General features: G+C 42.4%; 2 protein-coding genes across 2 annotated transcripts in view; one reads left to right on the top strand and one right to left on the bottom strand.

Annotated features, from left to right (window-relative positions):
• RFNG (RFNG O-fucosylpeptide 3-beta-N-acetylglucosaminyltransferase) overlaps nucleotides 1–259 on the bottom strand; it is a 29,818-nt gene extending 29,559 nt beyond the window's left edge. Inside the window, exon 1 of the mRNA XM_063456200.1 lies at nucleotides 173–259. The gene's annotated coding sequence lies outside the window, so the exon portion shown is untranslated. The remainder of the gene's footprint in view (nucleotides 1–172) is intronic.
• Nucleotides 239–25,298, top strand: GPS1 (G protein pathway suppressor 1). Its single transcript, XM_063456199.1, has 14 exons — nucleotides 239–342; nucleotides 7,563–7,655; nucleotides 8,061–8,242; nucleotides 11,275–11,439; nucleotides 11,556–11,691; nucleotides 11,831–11,908; nucleotides 13,671–13,731; nucleotides 15,409–15,494; nucleotides 15,593–15,687; nucleotides 15,796–15,901; nucleotides 16,493–16,573; nucleotides 21,020–21,157; nucleotides 21,234–21,368; nucleotides 24,710–25,298. Exons 1-14 carry the CDS (start codon nucleotides 310–312, stop codon nucleotides 24,782–24,784), a joined length of 1,464 nt encoding a protein of 487 aa, XP_063312269.1. The 5' UTR covers nucleotides 239–309; the 3' UTR covers nucleotides 24,785–25,298.
• Nucleotides 25,299–26,876: the final 1,578 nt, after the last annotated feature.

Here is a 26,876-nt window from a genome sequence, read left to right as displayed (position 1 = left end):
GAGGTACCGGGGAGGGGAGCCGGGGTTGTTGGTGCCGGTTAGTGACGTACCGGGGTGGAATCTGATAATCTGCCCCTGGGTGGGGTTATTAGGGCAGTTAATGATTGTGTAGGGGGTGCGTTTAGTGACGTCATCACTCGGTGCCGGTATGACGTGCTGCCGTTCTCCTTACCCTCCGGTATCCCCGGCTCGGTCCCCGCCTGGCGTCACGGTGCATGACGTCACCACGTTCCACACACGCTGCGGGCGGAAGTGTATGGATTGACCCGGAAGTGAACTGCCTGGGCCAGAGCTGGAGACAGGAGGAAAATGCCTCTACCGGTGCAAGTGTTCAACCTCCAGGTCTGACCCTCCCCGACCCCATACTGACCCTATACTCAGACCGTGCTCTGTATACTGACCCTATACTCAGACCGTGCTCTGTATACTGACCCTATACTCAGACTGTGCTCTGTATGCTGACCCTATACTCAGACTGTGCTCTGTATGCTGACCCTATACTCAGACTGTGCTCTGTATGCTGACCCTATACTCAGACTGTGCTCTGTATACTGACCCTATACTCAGACTGTGCTCTGTATACTGACCCTATACTCAGACCGTGCTTTGTATACTGACCCTATACTCAGACCGTGCTCTGTATACTGACCCTATACTCAGACCGTGCTCTGTATACTGACCCTATACTCAGACCGTGCTCTGTATACTGACCCTATACTCAGACTGTGCTCTGTATACTGACCCTATACTCAGACTGTGCTCTGTATGCTGACCCTATACTCAGACTGTGCTCTGTATACTGACCCTATACTCAGACTGTGCTCTGTATACTGACCCTATACTCAGACTGTGCTCTGTATACTGACCCTATACTCAGACCGTGCTTTGTATACTGACCCTATACTCAGACCGTGCTCTGTATGCTGACCCTATACTCAGACCGTGCTCTGTATGCTGACCCTATACTCAGACCGTGCTCTGTATGCTGACCCTATACTCAGACCGTGCTCTGTATGCTGGCCCTATACTCAGACCGTGCTCTGTATGCTGACCCTATACTCAGACCGTGCTCTGTATACTGACCCTATACTCAGACTGTGCTCTGTATGCTGACCCTATACTCAGACTGTGCTCTGTATGCTGACCCTATACTCAGACTGTGCTCTGTATGCTGACCCTATACTCAGACTGTGCTCTGTATACTGACCCTATACTCAGACTGTGCTCTGTATACTGACCCTATACTCAGACCGTGCTCTGTATGCTGACCCTATACTCAGACCGTGCTCTGTATGCTGACCCTATACTCAGACCGTGCTCTGTATGCTGACCCTATACTCAGACCGTGCTCTGTATGCTGACCCTATACTCAGACCGTGCTCTGTATGCTGACCCTATACTCAGACCGTGCTCTGTATGCTGACCCTATACTCAGACTGTGCTCTGTATGCTGACCCTATACTCAGACTGTGCTCTGTATGCTGACCCTATACTCAGACCGTGCTCTGTATGCTGACCCTATACTCAGACCGTGCTCTGTATGCTGACCCTATACTCAGACTGTGCTCTGTATACTGACCCTATACTCAGACTGTGCTCTGTATGCTGACCCTATACTCAGACTGTGCTCTGTATACTGACCCTATACTCAGACTGTGCTCTGTATGCTGACCCTATACTCAGACTGTGCTCTGTATGCTGACCCTATACTCAGACTGTGCTCTGTATACTGACCCTATACTCAGACTGTGCTCTGTATACTGACCCTATACTCAGACTGTGCTCTGTATACTGACCCTATACTCAGACTGTGCTCTGTATACTGACCCTATACTCAGACCGTGCTCTGTATACTGACCCTATACTCAGACCGTGCTCTGTATGCTGACCCTATACTCAGACCGTGCTCTGTATGCTGACCCTATACTCAGACCGTGCTCTGTATGCTGACCCTATACTCAGACCGTGCTCTGTATACTGACCCTATACTCAGACCGTGCTCTGTATACTGACCCTATACTCAGACCGTGCTCTGTATGCTGACCCTATACTCAGACCGTGCTCTGTATGCTGACCCTATACTCAGACCGTGCTCTGTATGCTGACCCTATACTCAGACCGTGCTCTGTATGCTGACCCTATACTCAGACCGTGCTCTGTATGCTGACCCTATACTCAGACCGTGCTCTGTATGCTGACCCTATACTCAGACCGTGCTCTGTATGCTGACCCTATACTCAGACCGTGCTCTGTATGCTGACCCTATACTCAGACTGTGCTCTGTATGCTGACCCTATACTCAGACTGTGCTCTGTATACTGACCCTATACTCAGACTGTGCTCTGTATACTGACCCTATACTCAGACTGTGCTCTGTATACTGACCCTATACTCAGACTGTGCTCTGTATACTGACCCTATACTCAGACTGTGCTCTGTATACTGACCCTATACTCAGACTGTGCTCTGTATACTGACCCTATACTCAGACCGTGCTCTGTATGCCGTCCTTGTACTCGGACGGTGTGCATTATATACACTGTCAATATACTGTGTGTGTGGATTAGGATTAGTATGTTCTATCACACTATATACCATGTCATTACACTGTGTGTATATTCTATATTATACATATTGTGTGCGGAGGGCAGGTGTATATTCTATATTATACCTATTGTGTGCGGAGGGCAGGTGTATATTCTATATTATACATAGTGTGTGCGGAGGGCAGGTTTGTATTCTATATTATACCTATTGTGTGCGGAGGGCAGGTGTATATTCTATATTATACATATAGTGTGCGGAGGGCAGGTGTATATTCTATATTATACATATAGTGTGCGGAGGGCAGGTGTGTATTCTATATTATACATATAGTGTGCGGAGGGCAGGTGTGTATTCTATATTATACATATAGTGTGCGGAGGGCAGGTGTGTATTCTATATTATACATATTGTGTGCGGAGGGCAGGTGTGTATTCTATATTATACATATTGTGTGCGGAGGGCAGGTGTGTATTCTATATTATACATATTGTGTGCGGAAGGCAGGTGTGTATTCTATATTATACATATAGTGTGCGGAGGGCAGGTGTATATTCTATATTATACCTATTGTGTGCGGAGGGCAGGTGTGTATTCTATATTATACATAGTGTGTGCGGAGGGCAGGTTTATATTCTATATTATACGTATAGTGTGTGCGGAGGGCAGGTGTATATTCTATATTATACGTATAGTGTGTGGAGGGCAGGTGTATATTCTGTCCTACTTTGTACCATGTCTACACGTTTTGTGGGGAGCAAGGGAAAAATAGATTCTATCTGTGTGTGTTTTACATTGTACACCCCGGGGAGGGATCATAAATGATAAATTCTCTTTCATATCTCTTCATAAAGCATTTAATTGCACTTTGTACATAAAATATTTTTGGGGAACAAGGCTGGTATTATGTATTCATTCTCACTGTAAAGTATGTCATTACATACTGTCATCTGCCTGTCAGACAACATATGTGTGCATCTCTGGAGTATGTATTGAACACAGACATTTAGATATATGCGGATACACCGAGACGGGGTGATTATTTGTTTTTTTCCCTAATATTTGTTATGTTTAGTGCACAGTGTGTTGGGTTCAGAAACCCATTAAATTGACATACCGTATATTGTAAAATACTTCTAAACATTTTGGAAGTTTACAATTTGAACAGGAGGGGGCAGGCAATGGCAAAGTGTTTTTTAAAGGAACACTATAGTCACCTAAATTACTTTAGCTAAATAAAGCAGTTTTAGTGTATAGATCATCCCCCTGCAATTTCACTGCTCAATTCACTGTCATTTAGGAGTTAAATTACTTTGTTTCTGCGTATGCAGCCCTAGCCACACCTCCCCTGGCTATGATTGACAGAGCCTGCATGAAAAAAAAAATACTGGTTTCACTTTCAAACAGATGTAATTTACCGTATATACTCGAGTATAAGCCGAGTTTTTTAGCACATTTTCTGTGCTAAAAAAACAGAACTCGGCTTATACTCGAGTCAATGTCTGTATTATGGCAATTTGCATTGCCATAATACAGACAATGGGGCTGTGGGGGCTGCAGAGAGCGTTACTTACCTCTCCTGCAGCTCCTGTCAGCTCTCTCCTCCTCCGCGCCGTCCGTTCAGCACCTCGGTCAGCTCCCAGTGTAAATCTCGCGAGAGCCGCGGCTCTCGCGAGACTTACACTGGGAGCTGACAGAGGGAGCTGAATGGACGGCGCGGAGGAGGAGAGAGTTGACAGGAGCTGCAGGAAAGGTAAGTAACGCTCTCTGCAGCCCCCACAGCCCCCACTGAACTACCAATGACACTGGACCACCAGGGAAGGAGAGCCCCCCTCCCTGCTATGTATCAAGCAGGGAGGGGGGCCGAAAAAAAAAGATGGTAATAATAATAAAAAAATAATTAAATAATAATAAAAAATAAATAATAATTAAATTAAATAAATAAAAATAATAATAAATAATAATAATAAAAAAAATTGCCCACCCCCCACCAAGGCTCTGCAACACACGCACACACACACACACCACTCATACACACACTGCATTCATACACACGCTGCACTCATACACACGCTGCACTCATACACACGCTGCATTCATACACACGCTGCACTCATACACACGCTGCACTCATACACACGCTGCACTCATACACACGCTGCACTCATACACACGCTGCACTCATACACACGCTGCACTCATACACACGCTGCACTCATACACACGCTGCACTCATACACACGCTGCACTCATACACACGCTGCACTCATACACACGCTGCACTCATACACACGCTGCACTCATACACACGCTGCACTCATACACACGCTGCACTCATACACACGCTGCACTCATACACACGCTGCACTCATACACACGCTGCACTCATACACACGCTGCACTCATACACACGCTGCACTCATACACACGCTGCACTCATACACACGCTGCACTCATACACACGCTGCACTCATACACACGCTGCACTCATACACACGCTGCACTCATACACAAACACTGCATTCATTATACACACACTGTAAATAAATATTCAATTAATATATTTTTTTTAGGATCTAATTTTATTTAGAAATTTACCAGTAGCTGCTGCATTTCTCACCCTAGTCTTATACTCGAGTCCATAAGTTTTCCCATTTTTGGGGGGTAAAATTAGGGGCCTCGGCTTATATTCGGGTCGGCTTATACTCGAGTATATACGGTACCTTAAATAATTGTATCTCAATCTCTAAATTGAACTTTAATCACATACAGGAGGCTCTTGCATGGTCTAGCAAGCTATTAACATAGCAGGGGATAAGAAAATCTTAATTAAACAGAACTTGCAATAAAGAAAGCCTAAATAGGGCTCTCTTTACAGGAAGTGTGTATGGAAGGCTGTGCAAGTCACATGCAGGGAGGTGTGACTAGGGTTCATAAACAAAGTGATTTAACTCCTAAATGGCAGAGGAGTGAGCAGTGAGGCTGCAGGGGGCATGGTTCTATACACCAAAACTGCTTCATTAAGCTAAAGTTGTTCAGGTGACTATAATGTCCCTTTAATGGTAACTTACACCACACAAATGGCTGTGATTCACATTTGACTATACACATTGCACTGCAGACACACAGGACACACGTGCCCGTAGTAGAAGTGTGTGTATGTAATAATTCCTTACACTACTTTACTGTATTGACGTCTCTCACTTTGCTAACAAAGACCTCAATTTAATAGTGTTGCATAAACTTTTTAAATGATTTAATGTTAAAAGTATTTTAAACTTCTAATATTTTGGTATTTTTCATGTATTGATACTTTTTATGTATGATATATTTTTGATTATTTTTTTTAAGATGTTGAAATAAAACATTTTTAAAAGTGTATCTAGAAATATCAATTAATTTGTAAAGGTTATCCAGCCATGCTTGAGGTCTTATTCTCTAGAGCAGAGAATTGCAACATTGTACCCTCCAGATAATCTCACATAATGCTGGCAAAGCATCAGTGGAACTGTAGTCCACAACTCATGGAGTGCCCATAGCGCCCTACCCCTACATCTAGAGGGAATTGTGTTAATATAGTCTAGAGGCGGTGAGTAGTCTGAGAACAGCATTGGTTTTATATCATTAAAAAAAAGACCCCTTCCATCATGTTCAGCTTTTCACACATTTCTGTTACTCATGTGGAAACAAACAAAGAATAAAACCCCAACCAGAGGGGATTTACAGTTTTGACACAAAATCTGAAAGATAAACCAAAACATTGTTTAATCCAAATGGCAGATTTATACTTGGATCTACAAGCAATTACCCTATATATGACCTATTATATCCCTGAATGCTCTGCTAAAACAGAGTATTCTACATAAAAAGTGATGTGTGTTAAAAATCTGTATTCATTGATTAAAATATGAAATATTATTAAATTTGTAGCTGCTACCACACTGAATGTGCAAACCTCCAAAAACGTACAAAAAGAAAAAAATTGAGATAATTTGACCTCTTTACTGTTCCCACTGTAAGGGACACTTTCCTCTGCTGTAGACAGAATCAGCTTTCAGGTCTGAGCGGGTGAGCTCTTGTCCTTTGTACGTTCCTGTTAATGAACAGGCTACCAGAGAGCTGATTATACTAGCCCTGTGTATAATTTGTACAATGTTTTCAAATCTCTTCTGAGATGCCTTTTTCCAAAGTAAGCCTGTTCAAGTTTTGATTCCTATAACATACTGTTTACTTGTGTAATAGCTGAGGGATTGCCCAGTAATTAGTGTAGGCATTATTCAGGGATTCATAACTAATAATTAATTAGAAGCATAATCATTCTTCACCACTGATTGGCAGCCAGCTGAATGTCTTGGTTTTAAGATAATTATTGTATTTAATGTCTGAGGCATGCCTCTATTTTAATTACCCCCGGCTGAGGAAATGGTCAGTTAATTGATCCAACACTCTCTTTCAATCATGTGTAACTAGTGTGCGATACGGTGTAGTTGGCAGAAAAGGTTTGTTGCCATTTCTTCTTAATAATAAAACAAAAAATCTTCTCCATATCTGTGATCTCACTCTGCACTAAACTGAGCGTATTCGCATTTAACTATGGGGGACACTAGCTTAATAGTCTGTGAATTCACAGTTTGATGGATTGCTCTGCAGCATTAACCATGATTGCTGTTATCTGCAATGATATTTTGTATTCACACGCCCCCAGCAGCTTTCAGAACGAGTGCAGCGGATCCCTACCTTAGGCAGAGTCCGGTCACTCAACTTTGACTTGTAGGAATTTAAAGATTGAATGAAACATTTTGGGGGCAAATTAGCCGAGCTGGAGAGATTGCTGTGTTTTTTTTTGTTTTTTTATTTTTTTATTATTCTAGAATTCTTCCAGGTCTTTACAGATCTAAAGTTTCCAGTGCCCTTGCCATTTCTCCACATTTGCATACACCTGTAAAGTTTTGTTACCTGAATCCTACTTTGTCTGTGTGTGTCATACTATGCTGAGTTTGTGTGTGTTGTATCTGCAGGGCGCCGTTGAACCCATGCAGATCGATGCCGACCCTCAAGATGAACAGCAGAATGTTCCAGACATCAACTATGTAGTGGAAAATCCAACACTGGTATGTATCCAATACCACATGGTGCGTAAGCCAACTCTTTGTGTCTAGTAGCTACCTGTACCTACCTGTCTCAGAGCTCTATATACAAGTGTGATGAAGAATCTGACTCTAGTATTGAGCAGGAGTGGAAGCTGTCACATGTCGAAGGCAATATTCTTTTTATTAAACTTCTCTAAGCTGCGGCATGATTGCATCATCAGCTATGCTAGACCCGTCAAGCTACACTTGTCACTTTAAAATCTATTCTCTTTGAGACATGTCCAGTTAATCTGGCATTCTGGTGTAGGTGTTTAGACAAATATTTATTTAGAATGTGTTGTCCATCTCTCTGGAACGTTGAATGGATGGTGTTCAGACTTTTTTCACCTTCCTCTGTAACTCTCAATTATTTGTGATTCCCCGTAGGATCTGGAGCAGTACGCTTCCTGTTACAGTGGCCTCATGCGTATAGAGAGATTACAGTTCATCGCAGATCACTGCCCGCAGCTGCGAGTCGAGGCTCTGAAAATGGCTTTGTCCTTTGTTCAGAGAACATTTAATGTGGACGTGTATGAGGAGATTCATCGGAAATTGTCTGAGGCTTCCAGGTGACTGTTAGGAGGAGCAAACATATAAATTAAACACAAACTGGTCAGGAACCCGCAAGAGTTCATCGCATATGCATTTACTATCATAAAATTCTCTATTCCACATCTTCCTGCCCTTCTAGTGCAGCGCTCAAAATGTCCAGTCAACACTAGCCATTGGCGATCCACTTTAGCATAGGACTTGATATTTTAAGCCCAGTTCTCGTGCATCTCTATTTTGTCCCCATCTTATTAAAACAGACAATTTCAGGGTTAATAACTGAAGTGAAAAATGTCAGAAATTCAGAGTGAGTTTCAAATTTAAGGTCAAATTAGGAAAACTGGTTGCATTTGTGGAGATTTTTTTTTCCAAGTTCACTCACTCAAACCATTGGTATTCCTGCAAAAACATACATTTTCTATCTGGACATAAGACCAAAGATAGATCTAGTAGTGCTGAGAGACAAAATGTATCCTTTGAATAATTTAAAGGGACACTATAGTCACCTGAACAACTTCAGCTCAAAGGGACACTCCAGGCACCCAGACCACTTCTGCCCATTGGAGTGGTCTGGGTGCCAACTCCCACTTCTCTTAACCCTGCAAGTGTTGTTATTGCAGTTTTTTATAAACTGCAATAATTACCTTGCAGGGTTAACTCCACCTCTAGTGGCTGTCTACTAGACAGTCACTAGAGGGCACTTCCTCCTTTATAGCACAGAAAACCTGTGCTAGAGCGTTGCTGGATGCCCTCATGCTGTGTGAGGACCTCCAACATCGCTCAATTCCCCATAGGAATGCAATGAAAAGCATTCTCAATGCTTTCCTATGGGGAGCTTGTAGCGGAGAGCTGATTTCCCACAGCCTATTTCCGCTGGTAATCCCAGAAAGGCTCAGGAACAAGTAGTTAATAAAATAGAGTAGCAGGCACAATCAGCAAAATAATCCAGTAATATCCCATCACCTTTCCCAAAAACTGGACGACACCCAGTATCAGGAGTAGAACTAAGGCTTTATTTTACATACCCTGCTTTTATGCGGTTCTCCCCTGCAAGGGAGACACCCACAATAATTACTACAGTAACCAATCAAATAGACGTTACCTCCCACACATCTCCTCCCTTCAGCTTAACAGATAACACAATTAAAATGTACACATTTTCCCCCAATTCTTGGATGTACCCCAAATATAATAGGTACACCCCTGTGGTATCCCCTGGTAGCCCTAAACTGGGTGAGCAACATATTCAAAAATCACCCAGATCAGACCAGGGGTTCGGGAGTTATGTGGAAGTAAAGATTTGACCGACCGCACAGGCAAAGTAGCCGAAAACAGTTCCATAGGTTTTGGCCTTGCGGTCGGTCTCTCTTCGTGCATTGAAAGTCCTGAAAATATATGCCATCCAGGGTTGAGCTGGCATTCGGATGAATCCCCTGGTTCGTGGGATTCATCCTACCGAATGGCAGGCCGTTCGTGAGTTTCAATCGGTAGTTTTTGGAGCCCTGGATGTCTTAGCGGTGTTCGGGTAGTCGAGTGTCTGATTTGAGTTCCAGACACTCGACGACCAAACACCGCTGTTCGTGTGTTAAGATGCCACTGCCACGTGTTCGGCTGCCGAAATGGCGGCCATCCAGGGATTACAGCAAAGCATTTGTGATTTTTAACTAGGGGAATGTAAAGGACTAACAGTTAGGTTAATTACAGCCACACTTCACATCAGGGTGATCTGGTTGTTCGGTACTTTGGTTCGGATGGTGAATGCAGCTGTTCAATGCAGATTTGTTTGGCTTTTTACCGAACAACCAGGCGAATGCTATTAAGGTATCGTACATTCACAGGAAAGTCTCTATAATAAGTTCATACGGAAACCTTTTATGTTCAAATAAGAAATACAAAGGAAATGTGTTGGACAGCCAGAGGGGTTCTGCTATAGAGCTCTAATGCGCGTGCGTGGCATTGCCGTGCATGCGCATTAGGTCTCCCCGGCCGGTGGGCGGGATCTGTCTCGCCCACCGGCCGACGTAATGCAGAGGAAGAGAAGGAGTGGCGGCGGAGGGAGAAGCAGCGACATGGGACATGTCGCTTCCTCTGGTAAGTCACTGAAGGGGTTTTCACCCCTTCAGCAACCACGGATTGAGGGGTGGGAGGGAGAGGGGACCTTCAGTGCCAGGAAAACGGATTGTTTTCCTGGCACTGGAGTTTTCCTTTAATGAGTAGGTCAGCAGTCCAAGAATTAAAATGTAACTTTTAATAATCAATTTAAAAGAAAGTGTGTGGAAAATGTCAGTTATGGACAGTACTCACAGAAATGAGGAAAAAGGAGATACAGTAAGTGAAATCATCAGGAGAGAAATGCCACACGTGTAGATAGTGGCTTAATTAGTAATAAAGGAGGGGGTATAGAGAGGGAGTCTGGACACAAAAACAAAAACCCCCAGCGTTCCCACCCTTTCCCAGAGTAAAGCTATCACAAAACTGACAAAATCCCTGATTCCTAGATTGCTAAGTAGTAAGCTATAAGCTACAATATACTAACAAGGGGTAGAAATCACTGCCTTATCGTAGGAGTAACTCGTCCTAACTAAAAACAAATGCAAAGGTCTGGAGGGGGGAGGGGGGGGGGAGAGTATGTAGAATTCTATGAATCACTAAGGAGCGTCCTCCCTGTCTATCTCCTCCACCCTCCCCTCTATCTTCTTAGTGAAAAATATCAGTGGGAAAGTGAAGAAGAGCCAAGAAAGGCCCACATTGGGGGGAGAGGGAAGGCGAGGACAGTAAGCATGCTCCTGCCAACAAAAATATATAGGAAACCAGAATTCTAGGAGAAATGGAGCATAGACACAGCTGGCTTGTTTCATACATATGTGGGCACTAAACACGATGTACATATTTCCACTTGGTATATCCTTTACCTGTGTTCATGATTCCCATGGGTTCACCTGTGCAGAAAGCATCCTACAGGTCTGTCCAACTGTACACAATGACACAAGACACAATGATAAAGATAGTATGAAATTAATACATTCTACCCCTTCTTCTTCATTGCATGCAGGGAATTACAAAATGCCCCAGATGCAGTGCCCGAGGGCTCAATGGAACCTCCACCCCTGGACACTACGTGGGTGGAAGCAACACGCAAAAAGGCTCTTCTAAAACTCGAGAAACTAGACACTGATCTGAAGAATTACAAAGGGAATTCTATCAAGGAAAGCATCCGGTGAGATCCAGTAAAACTCACAGGAAGTCGGCTAGCATGATGGCTAACAAGAATATTCGAACAGCTTCTATAAAATATATATTATTTACTTGTTTGTTTTTGTTGTGTTTGTGCAGGAGGGGTCATGATGATTTAGGAGATCATTACTTGGACTGTGGGGATCTGAGCAATGCTTTAAAATGCTACTCGCGAGCCCGGGACTACTGTACCAGTGCCAAGCATGTCATCAACATGTGCCTAAATGTCATCAAGGTGAACTTTGAAATCCTCGCTTTCTGTCTCTGCTCCACATCGAAACACTCCACCTTTCTCTCCGTTTAGTATTTGTTGTTTTTTCCTCTTTGTCCTATGCTCCACTTTTAAAGTTTTCTCGTGCTTCCTCTTGTTGCAGGTCAGCGTTTACCTCCAGAACTGGTCCCATGTCCTCAGTTATGTTAGTAAAGCGGAATCAACTCCTGAAATTGCAGAGGTGAGGACTAGAAATTTGTAATTCAAACACCACATAACCCAGTCTGACTCAGTTGTGTGAGTGGAAGCACCCTCTAGTGGCCGTCAGGACGACAGCTGCTAGAGGTGTGTTTAGCCCTGCAATAAAATCGGCAATGTTTTACATTACTGGACTCGCATCACTGCACCACTTTATCCAGACCTCTACATTGAGATAAAATGGTCTGGGTGCCTGTATAGGTTAAACACGGATTGGAATTACCTGCAATGCCGGTTGCTCTTTCCAAGGGCTTCCTCTAAACCATGTAGAGTCCATTATGTATATCGGTTTGTTGATATAACACAGCTGGCTAATCACGCCGTTGGTGGTTTAAGAAGTATTGCTCTGTTCCATGCCTTGCAGTAGTCTTGAGTGAAAATAAACTTTCAAACTGTTTTGGCCCATACTGTTCATTTATCCTCTATTCCCTTTGTTATATTTTATGATCTACACGGGGCTCCTGTGACGGAGACGTAATTGACCTCACTCAGAGAGCAATGTTTTCTAGAGTCCTTTAATGATGTGGTGGAAGGAGAAAACACTAGGTTGATACAAGGATGCCTAGTGTTTAAAGAAAAAAAATATTAGTGGAAAAACTTTGTATTCACTTTATCCAAAGTTTCCAACTTCCAAAAAATAATGTTGGTTAGTTTTGGAGCGGTCAAACAGTGGTACAATATTAAATGGTTCTAGGTAACCAATTAGAGTGGGTATGAATTATATTCATATACATTAATATACTGCTGGCACACCTGTGTATTGTACCCCAACACACAATATAGAATTAAACATGTAAATCAGAGTGGAGCAGTGAAATACTCCAAAGTAACAAAAAACAATGTTTAGGTGAAAAACCAAAGCAAGTTGAAGTAGCTAAGGATATAAAAGTGCTGTGATTATACGTAATAATTAACAGATGGTGCCAGATCATTATACGCAATAATTAACAGATGATGCCAGAAACTTGGTGGTATAGGAAATTTTACAGTAGAGTGACAATGTCCAAATACAACTACTAGTAACCTAGTTCATAGACAGTTGTGTACAGTGCTTGTACCATATAAATAGATACAAATGTAGAGAAACCTAGAGATTTGGTTGACTGTGTTTCTCTGCACAACGCACTGTAAAAAGGACTAATGACAAATAACACATGTAAATATCAGTCCTTAACTGTAATAGTCCCTGGGTGTATGAACAAGAGGATTTTTTGGTTTGTGAAACCAAGTCGTCCCTAAGCAGTATCTGGATATAGGATACTGTGTGGATATCCTCCACAAACCTCACCCTTCCAGTAATCATCCACGTTCTGTGTGATTAATACAGGATCTTCTATATGGGTTTTAATCCAATGTAAATAATCTAACAGACCCAATAAAGTTCAAAGAGTATCTCGGATAAAAAGTTCTTCCTGAACTTGTATTCCACATGCATTCATTCACCTGTGATTCTTCAGTTGCAATCAATACGTACTGAAAGTCTTTCTGATCCCAATTGGTATTTCCTTCTTATCCAATCCTGCAGGTCTAATATATTCTGAACACTTTGTGAGTTATCTTACGGTGTATCTTCTAATCCAAACTGCATCTATTATATCATTATCTTTGTAATCAAGCAGAACTGACAGAAATGCTGGCTAAGACTTAATACTGTTTCTTTGTTTTATTTTTCTGTTACAATTTCAAATTTTATATATATATATATTGTTTCATGATTTTATTTTATTTTTGTTCTTTTTTTCCAGCAAAGGGGAGAACGAGACAGCCAAACCCAAGCTGTACTGACAAAACTAAAATGTGCTGCTGGTTAGTTTCTCATGTTATATCTATGTTGCCAGGAATTTAGAATGAAGTCAGGTTGAGAGCTTGCTTGCGTTATTCAAGAACGGACAGCACAAAGAATAATAGGTGTGGGCGAGGGGGAAGAGGATAGTGCTTGTAAGGAGCGTAATTGATGTAGTCGGATAAACTGTCTATATTTGAATTAGTTGTATTTGAAAAATTCAACAAAATTATTACATAGATAATGAAAAAATGACACCACATGCACCCTGCAGACAACATTGACATGACAAAGGAGTGTGTCTGAGCAGGAACCATAAAGGTTTTAATAAAAAAACCTTAAAATTTAAAAAAGTAAAACTAGAAATGAGAACATATCTGAGATGCTGGTCAATAAATATTATCTGCTTAAGATGGAGAAATAAGTAGCGAGATTGTCTCTTACTGTAAGGGAGAATGTCGGGTATCGGTAGTGTGGCGGACACTCCAATGGGAAAGAGGGGTTTCGCCGCCAGAGATGTTCTTTCCCCCCAATCTGAGTAGAGCTGAAATAATCCTGGAAGCCATGATCCTAAAACGTAGGAAAATAGCTGTTATCGCTGTTCCCTAGAGACGAGGCTCTGTGTTGAGGGTAAAACTGGAACTGCTTTAATGGGAACAGCTGGCCTTTTATTCAAGTCCCCATGCAAGGGGTTTCAGGTGACACAATGCAGAGGCATTCCCCACTGGACCTGAGAGGGGACAGCAACATAAGCACACACATATAATTACATTACCTCTCAGGTCCAGGACAAGCATAATAAAAATACCTCAAAATATATATTTAACAGTGAGGTATCCCTTCAAGTTCTATATCCCATGATGGCCTGGGTCTGAGCGCCCAACATATGCTGAAAGCACTCATATCCCACGAACGCAACCAAAACCCCTCCGGGGTATATTTTAAAACTGACCGCACACGAGGGGCCTGCCCAAAATTGTTCCATGAAATCAGGCTGTGCAGTCGATCTCTTTCGGGAATATCAAATACACAGTCTTTATGTAAGAATAACAGTTGGTGCATATGCTCCCAGAGTATCTGTGGTTCGAGGGATGTTTCTACCGAATGGCGCTTTGTTTGTATAAATAGTGCTGACCATATTTGGGCATGAAAGTCTTAGGGGTGTTTGCGCCGTTGAGTGTCCGTTTTTTAGTTCCATACACTCGACGACCAAACACCGCTGTCTATGTTCGTGTCCTAAGATGGCCGCCGCCACTTGTTCGTACATACGAACGAGGACCACCCAGCCAGTTACGGACGTGTTGGCAGAGGTTAATGGGGTCAACAAGCGGCGCACTACGCATATGGGTGGTCTGTCGTTCGGTATATTATTCAGCATTCCAACGGGCAAAGTTAACAAATGTGATGGATGTATTTTACCGAACAAACAGGCGAAGGGAGCAAAGAGCTGTAAAATCCAGGGACAGGGAGGTCTGTCACAGGTAGTACATACAATGTACGGCTATCCGATCTTACTATAGGAGCTTTCCTGTATTCATAGAGAATAATAAATGTTGAATGTCCACTTTGGATGTACATAAAGCTTGGTGCTAGTGTATTTATGGTGATAGAGGATTGTTGTTAATGACGTCATGAATAATTAATTCATACAAGTGAATGTGGTAAGTGATGCATCTCTTGATATTTTGGTTTGGTTTTAGGTTTAGCAGAATTAGCTGCTCGCAAATATAAACAAGCAGCAAAATGCTTCCTACTAGCGTCTTTCGATCACTGTGACTTTCCCGAGGTAAGTGGCTACCTCGTCCCTTTAACTCTGAATTCATTGTCTCTGTGCTGTATACCTGGGTCGCGGTCCTGACGCTTTGTCGTTGACGTTCTCCTTAGCTTCTTTCATCCAGTAATGTTGCTGTGTACGGGGGACTTTGTGCTTTAGCCACTTTTGATCGTCAAGAGCTTCAGCGAAATGTCATCTCTAGCAGGTATGAATAAACACGGAAGGTGTTTGCCAACAATGTAATCCTGTTTGGCGATCTATTGCGCTAATTCTTTATTATTGAATTTTTTTTTATTTTTTTTGCCTCTTAAAGCTCTTTCAAGCTGTTTCTGGAGCTGGAACCTCAGGTCCGAGACATTATCTTTAAATTCTATGAGTCTAAGTATGCTTCGTGTTTGAAGATGCTGGATGAAATGAAGGTAATTTGTTTTACTGTCCTAACATTTTCTAATTACTGAACTGCACGTTCTCTCTTTTTTTTTTTTTTTTTCTTTCTAATTCTGTCCAACGTGTCTTGGTACTATCTCCTCAATGCTTAAAAACATTTCAAAGTATCTAATAAGGTGTGTGTGTGTGTGTGTGTGTGTGTGTGTGTGTTTTTTCAGCTGTCTTGCAAGTCAAACTCTTTCAGCGCATAGTCTAATCATACTTGAGCACAGTCCCCATCTTCCAAAGTCTCAATCTTTTGCCATTTCCATGTCTTTCCCCTGAGCCTTCTTTGTTTTAATTTAATTTCCTTGTAATCTTTCAGTGCAATTCACCCATGTGCAAACCCGCTATCCACTCATCTTTCTCAAGGCCAAGCCCCATTTATTTGTGTCACTTTCTGCGTTCCTTACCTGAGCCGTGATGCCCTTACCCCAAAGCGTTTTCCTTAGTGCGTTCCTCTCTCCCTCTGCCAAGTCCTAACTTGTTCCTGTCTGTGTACTGTTAATCACATTGACTCTTGACTGTGTTGTTTATTTATGTTTTAAAGCTTTAGATCTAATTTGACCTATTTGTCCCTGCAGGATAACCTCCTTCTTGATATGTACCTAGCACCTCACGTCCGGATATTATACACTCAGATCCGGAACAGAGCCTTAATTCAGGTATCTATAACACATTCTGTTGGCGCCTCTATTTCCTGCTGCCTGCTGTGTCCCTTTCCCTTCTTCTGTTTCTTGTCATTTCTTGTGCTGCCTGTGCAGTTGGCATCCGCGCATCGCCTGCTGCTTTTCTGCAATATTTGGATTTCTGCCTTCATGCTGGTGCGTGTCCTTTCTGCTTATCTGTATCTTCTGTTCTGTCCTCGCCAAATTTGAGTTTTTTTTTGTTTTTTTAGTGAGTGTCAGAAGCCATTAATAGGACATTATTACAAAACGACATAATCTGAGTGAATTTTTTCCCCCCACAGTTTGTTTAGAGCTTCACGTGCAGATGAATGCTAGTTTTAGAGCCTCTGAGCTTCTTTGATTGTCCTGTTCTTTGAGAATGCATGACTTGCATCCTATTCGTCCCATTAAGTTGCTGTGACCCGTAAGATTACCAATAAATGTGTGTGTGTGTGTCGTAAATCTGTGTATGCACTGACAACAGACAAAATGTTTGCACAGAAGTGACATTAGGCAGCCTAAGATAAATGTGCCAGGGGTACAAATATCTCTGGGTGTGCTGCGTTTGAATCCAAAACACTGCACATAGATACCTACCACCATCACCACTTCTATTCGCAGAAATGGACATGGGGGTTGGAGCAACCTGTTGAGTGTAAGATGCGATTCACTTAGAGAATTTAATGCTGCTGTATTCTGTATTCCATGAAAATTCGATGTGCATAGTTTATACACCTTTTGGTATTGACTGCATAGTGCTGTATTTTACATTTGTTACATTTTACAAAGGAGAATCATTTATTTGCCAATGCCGGTGTCATAAATATAAGACTAAGCCATGGTATTAAAGAATGTTTTAATGTGTACATCTGCTTCTACAGTGTATAAATACATGTTTCTTTCTCAGGCGCTACACTCACTTTGTAAGGGGAGATATTTCCTTTACATCTTGCCACTGTTTGTACATATTTTCTGTTTTGTCGTTAGCAGTCACTGTGTTGGTTCATGGTAAAACTCTTTGTATACTAAGCATCCGGTGGGACTTTAAAGCTGGTACACACTGTACGCACGGCATAATATTCCACTCAGTATCCTCAACCCCCTTTTGGCTCCATACAGTTTTTCTGATCACGCTCATCGCCAAGAATCTACTTTCCCTCCCAAGTATATCTTCTGTTGGGGGAGCTTAACCCCTCAAGGACCAAATGTGACGGTAGTAACTGGTATCACCGTCTAGTATTCCTTTTCCCAATAGCAGAGTATCGCCTAGAATCCACAGGAATAAATATCGCTGGTATCGCGAAATAATCCACACATGAGCCAAAGCTTAATGCTTGAACAAGACTGATTTACTGGAAGCAACAGGCATTCAATTTATACAGTACAAGCTCCTCCTCTGGGCCAGGCTAGATAATTGAGTTTTAGCAACATACTAAACTCCATTATCTGCTGTCCAGAAACATTAACAATTTTTCCATGACATATGAATATAAAAATCCCTGGGTAGCTGGGGGTACTGGGAGTAACATATCCAAATTGCACGAAAATCTGTTTGTTAGTTTCCGTGTCGCATCGTGTGGATGTTTGACCGGCTCGCTTTGATCGGTCTCCGTTCGTGCAGAATTACACGAAAACCACCATAGTTATACTGCATCTGGTTACATGAGAATGTTTCCCTCGTTCGGTTGATTGAAACTCCCGAACGCCGGTCTGATACTGCGAGTGGAAATAGGTCAGACGGGACTTCCATAAAGACTGGGTGTGATGACCATGCCGAAAACAGTTCCAGGCAATCCACAAGTAAATCCCGCTGGCCGCGTTCGGGAGACTTAAGATGGCCGCCATCCTTTGTTCTCGCCACGTGTTCATATGCCGAATGGCGGCCACCTAGGAGCACTCTATTACTTTGCAATTTTCGTGTGGTTACTTGGTGTTCTAAGTTCTGATTGCTACCCAGGATGGTCTCCGTTCGGTAGAACAAATAAATTTCCCGAACACATAAAATAAACAAACATTTCAAAATCACTTAAATAGCAGGGAAAGGAAATAACCGAATGGATACAGGTAAATACAGGGAAATCCTTTACACCAAACTTCTGGCATAAAAGGGAATCATGACATGTCACACATGTCATGTGTCCTTAAGGGGTTAAATGGACGCTCCAGTAAGCAATACAACTTTAATGCATTGGTTGTAGTCTCATTAACGTTTTATTTTTGCATTCTCGCATATTCATAGTTTTGTACAAAATGGCAATAAGCCTGCCTCCTTGGCCACACCCCCTCGTGCCTGAAAGACTTCCTTATCAAGTGTATGTACACAGCTCAGCCCCAATAGCACTGAGTGATCTGAACTACAAAGCAACCTGCATTAGAAAGAGATGGCACCCATGGAGAGATATAGTAAGGATATCACTATGTGGTTGGTAGGCCAAAGCATATCAAATGCATTAAAATTGTATTGGTGGGGGGGGCGGGGCCGGACCGCCAAGCCGGACGGTCGCAGGAGAGATCAGCTCCTGCATTCTACCATCAAATCAGCCATAAAACCCTGATTAATGACACAAAAAACGTCCGGCAACGGTGGCCCTCATCGGGCGGAGAGCACTGGATCCAGGGTGAGGCTGGCCCAACGGGTTTCAGTCCCCTGGAGGAAGATTCCTCACTGGCACATGCGAGGCCTACTCCGGCGGTGAGTGGGGCAGACGGCCGCTGCCCCACTGTCCTGCCCATCAGCGCTCAGCCAGGAGCCGGACCCGCGAAGGAACTGGCCCTGTTTCCCCCCCCCCCTTTGGGCTGGGGGGGTGATCCCGGCCCACACCCATGAGCCTCGAACACCACAAGCATCTAAGGCACAGCAGCAGGGCTGCCACGACCCGCAACCTGGGCACTACATCCAAGATGGCGGAGGCCATGTGAGATGGCGCCAAAACAGGAGACACCACAAGCTGCTCACCCGGCATCGGCAGTAAACAGGGCAGGACGTGGGCGCCGACAGGACAGATGTCCACTGCAGCCAATGACTTGCATGCCCCCTCCAACCCCAATGAGAAACACAGCCGCAACAGAGAGGGAGGCAGAGGAAGCCTGTCCACGCCAACAGGATCACAAACCGTGATACGCCACTCTCCTGGTGCACCGAGACCCATATGAAGCCTGCCAGATGCCACGAACCGCACCGGGTCGGCTGTAAAGCGCCTACCGGATGATCCCGACGACGACACACAGGCAGCCGACAAGCAGCAGGAACACATTGCAAACTATGGATCACTGAGACTTTCACTAGCCAAGGAGGTTGGAAAGCAAGGCTGGGAATGGGGTGACTTGAACTCTCTTTTCAGCATCTCAGTGACTGTCTTGCATTATGTTATAAGCATGATATGTTAGGCATGATGTATTAAGGCATGATTTATTAAGCACGAGATATTAAGCATGCTAATTTAGGCGTTCTATTTTCTGTGACTGACATGCATTAACCCCTCCCTATATTGTTAGCACTATATCCTCTTTGCACTCAACTATCTATGCAGGGCTGGAGGCATCTAGAGATCCGGGCGATAGGTCCTAGCATACATAAGGATGTCTGTACTGTATAAGCCTGCTGTCCACATCTTCCACGACCTGTTATTACTCATCTCATAACCAACACTGCCTTACTCCTGGTACCAGACTCCTAATCCTACAATGCTGAGTCCCAGAAGGCCTGTCATAATAACTAAGCCTGCCTGCCTGGCACACTCCTGATATCTCATATCGTTCTAATATTCCTGTCTTATAAGCGTGTAATATATAAGTTTACGCACCACCACACATATAAGAGCGACTCATACACACCGCTACACACGTACGCCTATAACCATAGGACATACATGTGACAATTGTAGAATTGTGTAACTAAATGTGTGCAGTTACTTATACTTTACCCTTAATATAAAAATAGGCTGACGAAGCTAAATGAAGCAAAGTAATAACTCTTGAAGATCTATACCTAATGTAACCTGTTTCATTACGATTTTTGCATATTCTTGCACTCGTTATTGTGACGATGCAAGATGATTTGTTTACTTGAGCACAAGAAAATAAAGAATTTAAAAAAAAAATTGTATTGGTGCTCAAAGTGTCCCTTTTTAATTTGACCCAATTCAATAAAATAAGTAAGTCTGCAACCCTAAGGAAGAAAATTTGGTTGTTAATGCACCATCGCAAGTGGGACCTATCAATATTTTGATCTTTGAGGCTTGACAGATACCACTGAAGTCCAGATGTTACCTTGACTTTGTGGGCTGGGGGAAGGTATAAGTCACAGATTTACTTTCTGGTACTTGCTTCCAGTATAACCTCCATGCTCTTTACATCAATAGCATTCTTCACATGCTACTTTCCCAACTTTCCATTTTGTCTTTTCTTCTGCTTTATTTGTGATCAACCATATCTTGTCCTCAGTATTTCAGCCCGTACGTCTCTGCAGATATGTACAAAATGGCAATAGCATTCAACACTACCGTGTCTGCACTGGAAGATGAATTGACTCAGCTCATCCTAGAAGGGTTAATAAACGCACGTATCGACTCACACAGCAAGGTAAGCTATCCAGTAGCTTGGTTAGGGATAGCGATCCTCAAAACAGGCTTTCTCAAATTTTCTGTTCCTCTAACAGATCCTGTACGCGAGAGATGTCGACCAACGTAGCACAACGTTTGAGAAATCTTTGCAAATGGGACGAGAATTCCAAAGAAGAGCCAAAGCTATGATTTTGCGTGCCGCTGTCCTGCGTAATCAGATCCACGTGAAGGTGTGTGTACTGTTGGACACAATCTAATGATCAGAGAAGAGAACCTGTTTATCCTCAGATATTGTATTTATGTTGTCCATCACTATTTTGGTGCTCCCATTTTCTTTATTTTCTGGTTTTTTTTTAACTGATCTTTAAGACCAGGTGCAGATTGAAAATCCTAGTTTTGCTGTCTGCCCCCTAGATTTCTCACAAGAGCTTGTCATATACAGGTACCAGATATTGTGAGCGACCTTTTGCCTTTGGGTCTTTAGAACATTTTTTTTTTCAGGTGGTCTCTCTGCAATTTACATTTTCAGTAGACTCGTCTGGTTGATGAACTGGATGAACCATTAAAAACTAGCGAAGGAAAAAGGTTTTACCCCAGGAAAATAAAAGAACAAAATCAAATTAGGATAACACATTATTTTCTGGCAGATTTTACTGGAAAAAGCATTTTCACAGAATATATTCTAGATTTGGAGGAAGTCCGAGACCTGAACTCAAGTCTACAGATGAAACACATATTCTCCATAGGTAGCAGATTGGCATGCCTGTCAGAGATAGATAGATATAGATATAGATATATATATATATATATATAGATATAGATATAGATATCTATATATATAGATATAGATATATATATATATATATATATATATAGATTTTTTTTATTATAAAATTCTTTATAGTTTTGTAACCAAACAGTTTAAATATAAATATAACATTAAAAGTCACGATATTATGGTAGAGACGCTTCACACATAACGTTGTTATATTTGTCCGAGAGCCCGTACATTCGCTGAACAATATCTCATGACATGCAGAAACAGAACTCAAAATAACTGGTTATTAAACCAGTACAACATTCTTCCAGCTTCAGGCTTATAATTTCTTTACCCAGTATAGTTTGTGAAAGCTTAACTGTTTATTGGTACTGGGAGGCTACAAACTACAAACCCGTTTGTATCACCACTTATAAGGACATCAGTAGCTAGAGCTAAGCTGATTAGGCCATGCAGATTAGTGTCCCGTTAAGGCTCGGTCTAACCTTTGGGCAAACTGAGACCTCTCAAAGAGGTAGCTGGGAGAAGCCACCAGCAACCTCCAGATTCCATCCTTTGCAGACATGTCCTGGGATGGTGTCATCTGTAGTGTTGTGATAAAGAATGGAGCGTTTGTTCAGGGAATGCATGAGATGGGAGATATGTTGGGGTTGAGGGAATAGAGGACTTATTATGAAACGTCCCTATTGAAAGAGATAACTACAAAGAAGAGAGGGGGGGAAAACTTAATATATCTCTGACAGCATTCGTTTAGCGCATTTTCCTCAAGTCGAGCAGAACACTCGATCTCTGGGTAATGAGAATTCTGCAAGAAGGTTTTGATGTCGAGTTAGACAGTTTTCTTCATCTATAAGTACTGTGTTCAGAAGTTCGTTTTCCTGTGCAGAGAAAAACTCTGAGAAAAGCAGTTACAGATCTGCAGCTATACATGAAAAGAGAAGAGGTTCTTCCAGAAGAAGAAAATTGTGGTTCATATTCAAAACTTGTTCTTCCTGAAACGCTAGATGGTCTTTCATCTTATTTCTACATATGAAAAGAGTGAACAGGTTTGTCTCCATGGAGATGGAGATTATATGTCACTGCTAAACCTCCAAAGATGTATTTCATGTATGTGCCAATAGCCAAACACCGCAGTCAGTTTCTGAGGTTTACCGTCAGAGATCCCAGCAAGTTCCTGCACGTTCATTTTAAAGCACTCCCATTCAGCCTGTCATCTTCTGCAATCAACTTTTCAAAGATTCTGTTCTAGCACATCTCCTGCAAGAGCGCAGCTGGTTCATAGATTGGAAAAACTCTCCACTCATTCCTACCGTCAGTAGTCTTTTTGGATCTCAATGCAGACCAGAAGAAGCTATTTTTTGCCAGAAGAAAAACAAAAAAATATAACTATATTGTTATGCTCCAATTTTGTTCAGAAGAGCCATGAGCGTTCTGGAATTACTGACCTAATCTATTCCAGCATTGTCTTGAGACAATTGTCTTAATTTCAATTAAGATCTCTTCAGGTGAGTATTCTCAAGGAATGGAACAGAGCAACATGGTCCCTGGATTCAAGTATGACCGCATGGCCAGCTGTAACTTTAGGGGTGGGTAAAGATGCCTTTCCTGACCTCCAGGGTTCTAGCAGCTACTTCCAGCTCAGTTTGACACTTACACCTTCACTGTATAACCAGAAGAAAAAAAAATCCTCATCAAACTTCAAAGAACTAAAAACATTTTGAGAAGTTTGTTTATTCCATTCCTATCTACGGAGCCCCTTTATTCAAGATTTCAGAGAATTCCACGATATAAATGAATTGACAAGGGGGAATCCGGCCAGAGTGCCTTGCCAAGCAGTTCACATCAAAAGCCGAATCTTCTTCCGTGAGATCTCAACTTTTCAATGCTAGTCAAAAGACAAACCAATGCAAGATCATCCCTTACTGCCATCTTGGAGGCCATCACGTCAGCGAAACAGTTCTGAGAATATCCATATATGGACTCCCATACTGACAAAGTGGTGCTGAAACCACTTCTTGATGTTAGACCAATAATGTTTAACCAGTCCAACCTATTTTCTGTCAAAACTTGAACAAATCACAAGGAAGAGCAGCTTCTAAAACAACTGAGTTCCATGACCAGGGCAAATTCTTTTCTCGGTAAAATATGTCCTAAAGAACTTCTTCATTCTTTAAGAGTGATATCATCATCACAGCTTCTCCAATTCATGCTTCAGCTAAACAGACCCGTGGAGCATCATGCCTGTTCATGCATAAGGTTTTCAAAGCAGTTATTTTTTTTATAAGGAAACTGGCCTCTCCGTTCACCTTCTTAGCTCTTGTACTGCTGCTATCCGTCAATGTTCCATAGAACAGTGTGAATTCTCTCCCATTTTGGAATAAATTATTTGTGCGTGGTTTGTCTTGTCATTACTGAGGGATTTCTTTGTTATTGCAACTTTATACCTTGAGAGGAAGGATAAAGGGGTGGATCAAGTTCCATTTTAGTCTAAGTGCTGCCTTTCCATTCAGACGACCAAAAAATAAATGCTGCCTCTAATTATATGAAAAAAACAGAATTTACATTGAGTTAGTTTTTCACAGATGCTCTAAATAAAATGAAAGGGTCTTTAGGGGCTTGATTACATATGAAACAAGCTGGGGAAAAAACAAGCTTTTGTAATTGATTTTGTCATTTTAGAGGCATTTGTGACTGTTCTCGAAATAAGAGTTATTTTTTTATTTATTTTTTTTAAAAAACTGTTTCAGTAATATTTAAGCGCAGCTACTGATTATCTTTACTTCTCGTTCACAGTCTCCTCCAAGGGAAGGAAGTCAAGGAGAGCTGACACCGGCTAACAGTCAAACCCGACTCAGCACCAACATGTGACCGCGTCACTAGCCAGCCCTCTGCCACCTTCACCAAACAGCGTGGCCAGACTATCCCCCAGAGACATGTGACATGCTCCACCTGCTTGCGTCACCTTCCAATAGGCTTTCCTGTGTGTGTGAGCTTGTCAGGAGCTGCATGACTTCTGTCTCCTCGGTTTCATTTTATTGGACATGACCCACTGGTTGTCTGCAGTGGAATTAGACAAGTAGTGATCCAACGCTGATCTCTCCCGGTAGTGGCAGCACATTTCAGGACAGGGAAAGGATTGTGGGATTCTACACTGCAAAGAGGGCAGTCACATTATCATTTATTTTCCCTCATTGTATTTCTGGGTTTAACCGCTCATGTGCCAGACACCATCTTGCTCTCTTCTGTCTACCTCTATAAACTCGCTTCTACTTTCAGCCACTCTGCCTCTTATCCTTTCTCTCTTTATTATCCCCTGACATTGCTATCTTCCACTATAGTTTAAATCTCTACCTTCCTTTTTCCATCTGTTGCTTCTTTCTCTTATCCCATCTGTTGCTTCTTTCTCTTATCCCTGCCTCTATTCCTTTAGTCCAGGGCTAGGCAACCTTCGTCACTCTAGATGTTTTGGACAGCATCTCCCATAATGCTCTTACTACCATTATGCTGACAAAGCAACATGGGAGGTGTACTTCACAACATGTGGAGTGCCGGAGGTTGCTTACCCCTAATAGTCTAGTCCTTCCTTCATACTGTGTAACCCCCTATAAAACTCCCTTTCATGTTTTTGTTTCTTTATGCTAGTTTTGTTCCCTCCAATAAACTTGGTCCTTTTTGCCTGCCACTCATCCTTGACCCTTTGCTTTCCTCCCTTTTCCCCAGCTCTCCCTCTCTTATATGCTTTTCCCCAGCCCTTGCTATATAATCCTCTATTCCTTGGCCCTTTACTTTGTTTTTCTGGCCTTTCCTACTTTGCTTAGTAGTTCCTCTGGCCCTGTGTCACTCTCACCCCTGCCATCGGCCACTCTCTCCCGCACTGCCCTGAGCTGCGTTCTGCAAGCTGGGGCAGTGACTGGGCTTTATTTTCATGCTGGATGCATTATACTGGCCCCTATATATATAATTTCACACCTTCAAGCAACTGGGACACGACTGCACTTAAAATCGATCCAAAAAGGCCATTTACTACCTTGAAACATTGATATTTAAATGTACCCTGTTTCTTCAGCATTTCTGTTTTCAATTAAAGTTGTTGCTGTTTGCGTGTTCTTTTCCCACAGTTGCATCTCACTTTTCTTCAGTAGGGCACTCTTCACAAATCCCCTGGAACAGGGCTGAGCAATGGCTGGCTGGCCATCATGAGAGTGGCACTCTAAAACCAGCAAACAGCTGGCAAACCGAGCTACATCCCACACTCTGCCAGGTGTTGCCTAATCCTACGGCTCATCAGAATCAGAACATGAAACAATTATGCACAGATTTCCCCCAGAATGTGGGATCAGCTTGCCCCTTTTGTTCTAAGTTTAATGATCAGTTTTAGTTGTGTATGCAGAGAACAATGTTTAAGCTAAAGGAAGGTAAAAATAACCATATTTTCTGTTTCCTTTAGAATTGAGAGTCTCTGGGGGTCCTCTCGGCTCTCTAGTTAAACTATTACCCCATGCTGGGCCCTCTGTACAGTTTTAGATGCTATTCTGGTTGCCATGGATATGCTGGCGAGGTTTAATTCATCTTGTCTTCATCAGGCTTAAACATCTGTCTGCAGATTTTCTTCTCTCGCTGCCTTGTATGCGGTGTCTAAATGCAGCATACAATCAATATTTCAACTCTGCTTTAGGAGCCCTGTCTACAGGTGTCCAGTAAGGGTTTGTTTGTTTTTTTTTTATGCTCCTAATCTCAAATATACTTGGCAATGTGCTTTATCTTAGAACATCAGTGGCTTTCCTTATGGGCTACATTTCCTTAAGGGTAAAAGAGTTCTATCGTAAACTTGGATTTAATATATAAAATCTTTACTGAAGGGTACCTGTTGGTGGCAGTCCATCTCAAAATAAAGACATCAATTTTTGGTTTTATGTATCACTTTGTATATTGTATTATAGTGTGATATCAAGATTGTCTT

Source organism: Pelobates fuscus, chromosome 5, assembly GCF_036172605.1.
Source record: "Pelobates fuscus isolate aPelFus1 chromosome 5, aPelFus1.pri, whole genome shotgun sequence".
Lineage (NCBI taxonomy): Eukaryota > Metazoa > Chordata > Amphibia > Anura > Pelobatidae > Pelobates > Pelobates fuscus.
The sequence above is the reverse complement of the archived record's forward strand: the minus strand, read 5'-3'. Positions and strand labels throughout refer to the sequence as shown.

What these genes read in the sequence shown, in the direction of transcription:
- GPS1 (XM_063456199.1), top strand. Translation starts at nt 310, where the DNA reads ATGCCTCTACCGGTGCAAGTGTTCAACCTCCAG. An exon ending in GGAACAGAGCCTTAATTCAG is followed by an intron (nt 16,574 to 21,019) that starts GTATCTATAACA and finishes TCTTGTCCTCAG; the next exon opens with TATTTCAGCCCGTACGTCTC. An exon ending in GTATCGACTCACACAGCAAG is followed by an intron (nt 21,158 to 21,233) that starts GTAAGCTATCCA and finishes TTCCTCTAACAG; the next exon opens with ATCCTGTACGCGAGAGATGT.